The sequence below is a fragment of the Boleophthalmus pectinirostris genome, unplaced genomic scaffold (assembly GCF_026225935.1).
Source record: "Boleophthalmus pectinirostris isolate CB_2022bp ecotype Guang Dong unplaced genomic scaffold, ASM2622593v1 HiC_scaffold_6, whole genome shotgun sequence".
Lineage (NCBI taxonomy): Eukaryota > Metazoa > Chordata > Actinopteri > Gobiiformes > Gobiidae > Boleophthalmus > Boleophthalmus pectinirostris.
In genome coordinates, this window is record NW_026571447.1 from 1,224,109 (window position 1) to 1,229,113 (window position 5,005).

The 5,005-nt window shown below is 41.3% G+C and overlaps 1 protein-coding gene across 1 annotated transcript; it reads right to left on the reverse strand.

Annotated features, from left to right (window-relative positions):
- Positions 1-780: 780 nt before the first annotated feature.
- LOC129411842 (uncharacterized) lies at positions 781-4,511 on the reverse strand. The gene is made up of 6 exons (XM_055163962.1): positions 4,488-4,511; positions 4,346-4,400; positions 2,924-3,031; positions 2,543-2,723; positions 1,847-1,955; positions 781-1,552 (listed from the first exon to the last, which is right to left on the reverse strand). Exons 1-6 carry the CDS (start codon positions 4,494-4,496, stop codon positions 1,376-1,378), a joined length of 639 nt encoding a protein of 212 aa, XP_055019937.1. The 5' UTR covers positions 4,497-4,511; the 3' UTR covers positions 781-1,375.
- Between the last annotated feature and the right edge of the window lie 494 nt (positions 4,512-5,005).

The following is a 5,005-nucleotide window of genomic DNA, read 5'->3' on the forward strand; positions in this document are numbered from 1 at the left end:
ACTTTATTATAATATAGTAGAAAGTTCCAAATAGTAAAATTTGGCATAAAACCCTTTTTACACATTTGAACTGACCCACTGTCTTTTGCAAATTTGAAAAAAAAAAAAAAAAAAAAAAAAAAAACAAGAATTAGGATTAGCCTCAGAATTAGAACATTACTGTGAAATCTCTAAATCATATAGTATTTTCTAAAGGATGTGAGTAAGTGGGGCGCTCCCTCGGGAGGTGTTCCGGGCATGTCCCACCGGGAGGAGGCCCCGGGGAAGACCCAGGACACGCTGGAGGGACTATGTCTCTCGGCTGGCCTGGGAACGCCTCGGGGTCCCCCCGGAGGAGCTGGAGGACGTGTCTGGGGTGAAGGAAGTCTGGGAGTCCCTGCTTAGGCTGCTTCCCCCGCGACCCGGCCCCGGATAAGCGGACGAAAATGGATGGATGGATGGATGTGAGTAAGTGAAATGAGAGCCTGAATACAGTATCTGTTGAATTACTGTATCATTATTATTGTTATTATTATTATTATTATTATTATTATTATTATTATTAGGCCTGAGCTGAGGGACAAAATCCAGGAGAGGGAGTTATTAAAACTGCAAAAAAAATCTCAGAAAAAAATCAAGCCGAATACAAGGATGACCTCAGTGACCTGTATCCAAAATTAGAACTCTGACTGACTAGACAGAATTTAATTATATATAAAAACATAACAACATAAAAGCATAAAAAATAACAACATAAAACATTTTCATGATTTTGCATTTTTATGTTCAAGGAAATACATAGAGGGTATCAAACATCATTTTTATTGCACACAACCTCTTTCCATATTATTTTTACACAAATTCAGCAAACTTTTTTTTCTTTCAGTGCAGCTGTTTTTAAAATCTTAAACACTGTACTTACAGTAAGTGCAGTCGCCTCTCCACAGATCTGATATTGGTCTGCTTATCTCCATGGAAATTATAAAGTTTTATGCCTTTCTATTTCCTAATATTCCTGGCAACATCGTTATGGTTTCAGATCCTCGTACACAGTGCAGTTTTAAAATGTAGTTTCCCCCAAGTACAGAATCACAATGACTTTATTACAGACACACAGAGATTTACAACCAGTCAGGAATTTTGAGCTTCCACATTTGGAAATCAGACCGTAAGTATCACAGCAACCAAACCCCCAAAACAAAACAGAAACAAAAAAAAAACAACAACAACCAAAAACAGGATCATGCAGAGTGGGTTAATACAAATATTTTAGACCAAATGACCAAAATGAAGCATGTGACAGCAGCAGTTACAAAAAGAGGGGTGATTTTTCAATAGAAAGTGAATTAGAGCTGAATTCGATGGAGCTGGAATCACCCCCATGTCATACACATGTTTAAGGGTGGAGAAAAACACACGGTTTAACTGTTTCGTCTTCTTCTATATTCAGGTTCATCATGTCTTTTGCAGCTTTGTGACAGTGCTCCCCCAACATGATGGTGTACTTCTCTCCTCCAGCTTTCACCAAGTCCCCCACAGTCACAGACCCCATGAAGCCCCGCCTCAGCTTCACCTGCAGAGACGTAGGTTAGACCTGGTTCAGTCCTGGTGCAGACCTGGTTTAGTCCTGGTTCAGTCCTGTTTTAGTTCTGATCTAGTCCTGGTTCAATCCTGGTTATATCCTGGTTTGGTCTTAAATTTGACCTGGTTTAGTCCTCATCTAGTCCTACTTTATCTTTGTCTAGTTCTAGTTCAGTCCTTGTTTAGTCCTGATCCAGCCCTGGTTCAATCCATGTTCTGTCCTGCTTTAGACTTGTACAAGATCTGGTCTAGTCCTGGTTTAGTCCTGGTTCAGACCCGGTCTTACCTCCCATTTGTCGGACATGTGTTTTGCGTCGGTGACCACTGTCTCTGACAATATTCCGAAGTCTCGTCCTTTGTGGATCAGGAACTGTCTCCCGTCCTCCAGAGTCACCCTGACGACAGAGGGGCGGAGTCAAACATAGAGAGGGACATAGGATAGAGGGGCGGGGTCAGAAGAGTCTATATTCTCTATCTTGGCTTCTTTAGAAACTTTCACTTAAAGATGCAGTGTGTGAATGTTTGTCATGAGTCTCGCAGCAGAACGGCTCTGGGTTCAGTCTTGTTTCTGTGTGCAGTTTGCATGTTCTTCTTGTGTCTGGTCCTCTGGTTTTCCTCAACAACTCAAAACATGCACAACGGGTCAAATCCTGCAGCTAAAACAGACCTGACCCACAGGAGCTCAAGATCTGGAGCTGGGACCCACTGCTCCTGACAGGTTTAACCCAGAGACGCTGAAGTACGGGTCAAATGTACGTTTAACCCAGAGACACTAAAGGATCTAAAGGATGGGTCAAATGCAGGTTTAACCCAGGGACACTAAAGAATGAATCAAATGCAGGTTTAACCCAGAGAAACTAAAGGATCTAAAGGACGGGTCAGATGTAGGTTTAACCCAGAGACTGTGAAATGGGTCAAATGCAGGTTTAAACCAGAGACACTAAAGGACGGGTCAAATGCAGAGAATGATTGCCGCACTAACCTGACTCCGCTGTGGGTGGTGGGGTACATATCTGGGACCCAGTCCCAGATTCCCTGTTTGGGGCGGATGACCCACTCGGCCGTCTTCACTGGGCTGTTGTAGAGCGTGTTGAGATCAGCAGGGGACACATCTGCAGCACACAGCACCCAGCACCCAGCCACGACTAAAGACGCCCTCAGTCCTGTGGGGACCTGGATTAGTCCTGGTGTAGCTATGATTTAGTCCTGGTTTAGTCAGGGATTAGACCAGTTTTAGTTTGCATGTAGTCCAGGTTTAGTCCTGGTTTAGTCCTGGTGTAGTCCTGGTGTAGTCCTGTTTCAGACCTGGCTGAGTCCTGGTTTAGTCCTGTTTTAGTCCTGGTTTAAAATCTTATATACTCACCGAGTTTAGTCATTTTGTCTTGTTTCCTGTGTGTCTCTTGGTGCAGATTCTGCTGTGGTTTAAATAGACCCACTGTCCCTCCCCCTCTTCCTCTTCCTCTTCTTCCTCCTCCTCACACAGACAGAAGTACTTTCACTTTCACTTTGACACAGTTCAAAACAAAGAGCAAATGTTCCCTCATGTTGTGACTGGTCCCTCGCACTTCAGTCTGTGTCTTATGTCCAAACACACACACAGGATCAACAGTGACATAAAGCTACATTATGGAACATTTCACCACCACCTTCATATTATTGCTTTTGCTTTGAATATTACAAAATGTATCTATCTCACATTTATTCAATCACGTCAGTTTCATCGATGTTATTGATGTCATCAACACTCCCTGAGCGTGTGATTCTAACTGAAGCTTAACCCGCCCAGAATAGCAGATAAATCAGGCTGAATGAAGCTGTAGATCTTGGGCTACATCAAAGAGCTTTCAGGGACGAGCGAATCAATAAACTGGCCCATGATATTAGACTTTAATCCACAGAATTCAGCACCACATCAAAAATGCTATTTCTGTGGTTTGGTTTTGTGGCATTATAATGAAAATGGTTCTATTCTTTGGCTGTATATGCAGTTACACCAGTAAAGGAGAGAGATTTTTGATTTTCTGAATAGACTTTAAGACAGAGTTACGATCTACTTTCAGATTGTTATGTGCGCAAGACTGCCTCTCCACAGATCTGGCAGGCAACAGTATAATGCCATACTGTGGAACATTCTCGGTAACAGAATAACATTTACATGCAGATAAGCATTTGTCGTGCCCTCCAGCAGAAAAATCTTCACCTTTAAATTGTTTTATCCTTGAGGACCAAAGCCAAGGTTGCAGAATAATCTTTTGAGTGTCAATTACTCCTGTAAATACAGAATAGCCATTTGACGGTATTTTCTGATCTATGTTATAAAGTTGTTTAATTCACACATGTTTAACACACAATCCATGCATATTTATTTATTTATTTAGACTAAACTCAGATTAAAGTTTATTCTGAGTTTTGTTTTAAGTCAACATGACCAGAGAGAACAGTCTTAGCTGGAACTACAACAGATGATGATCTGTGCTGTTAGACAAATCCCTCACACAAATATTTACCATCACAAGCCAACACTTTTTCACCTTTTAGTTGAAAATCAAACTCTGAAACAGAACCACAAACGCTCAGAGTGAACACAGGCTCCTGAAAATGTGCTCTTTAAATCCACTTTGTATTTTTTTTCTTGAATTTTCAGACAATCTTAAACCTTTTTTGGCCATGTTCATTAACATGGACATTGTGTCACTATGGTAACTGCTGCACATTCTGCCAGAGAGAAACATGTAGAACACCTCCAGTGTGATGTCACTGTAAAGTATCAATTACTCAAAAATACCTTGTAAATCATGTGTTCTTACTGTTTTCACAGCTTGCCTCTCCACAGCTTGGACCTGGAAGTTGGCCCAGCTTGTTATCAAGAAGATACAAACATTTAAAGTCATACTGTGGAACAATCAGACAAAGCAGTAACATCTCACCAGACACATGCAGTACCTACGGGTCACATGGAGTATCCTGGATAAAGAACCAAGTTTTATTTATTTATTTTTTTACTCTATTTTTGTTTTGCTCAAAGCCGAGACTCGAGCGTTCATGTTTATGTTTCTGAAATTGAAATGTGTTTATTTAAAATGGGTTTGACATGATGTAAATGCCAACTGCTGTTACACTAGAGCACTTTCACTTTCAGTCTTAGTCTAGACCGGTTCAGGTCCTGGTCTGGTGTTGCTTTTAGACTTTGGGGTTTTCCATAAAAAGCCCTGTGGCCTCAGAAATGTGTCTGAACATGACTTTCTTTAAAATGGATGAAACTTCAGCTCAGTGTGAAGGAGGAGGAGTTTATATTGACGGGCACTAGGGGGCGCTAAAGAGGAGAGGTGGATAGTACCTCGTTACAGAGGAATTGAAATTGTACTTTTCAGAGTACTTTTCTAGTAGCATGTTTACTCTTACTTGAGTAATTTTTTAATTGACGTTGTACTTCTTCTTCCCACTG

Excerpts from the sequence above, each read along its gene's own strand:
- LOC129411842 (XM_055163962.1), bottom strand. Across the intron at positions 3,032-4,345 it reads AAGAACACATGATTTACAAG|GAGGAAGAAGAGGAAGAGGA; the intron begins GTATTTTTGAGT and ends CTGTGTGAGGAG. Across the intron at positions 1,553-1,846 it reads ACATGTCCGACAAATGGGAG|GTGAAGCTGAGGCGGGGCTT; the intron begins GTAAGACCGGGT and ends ACGTCTCTGCAG.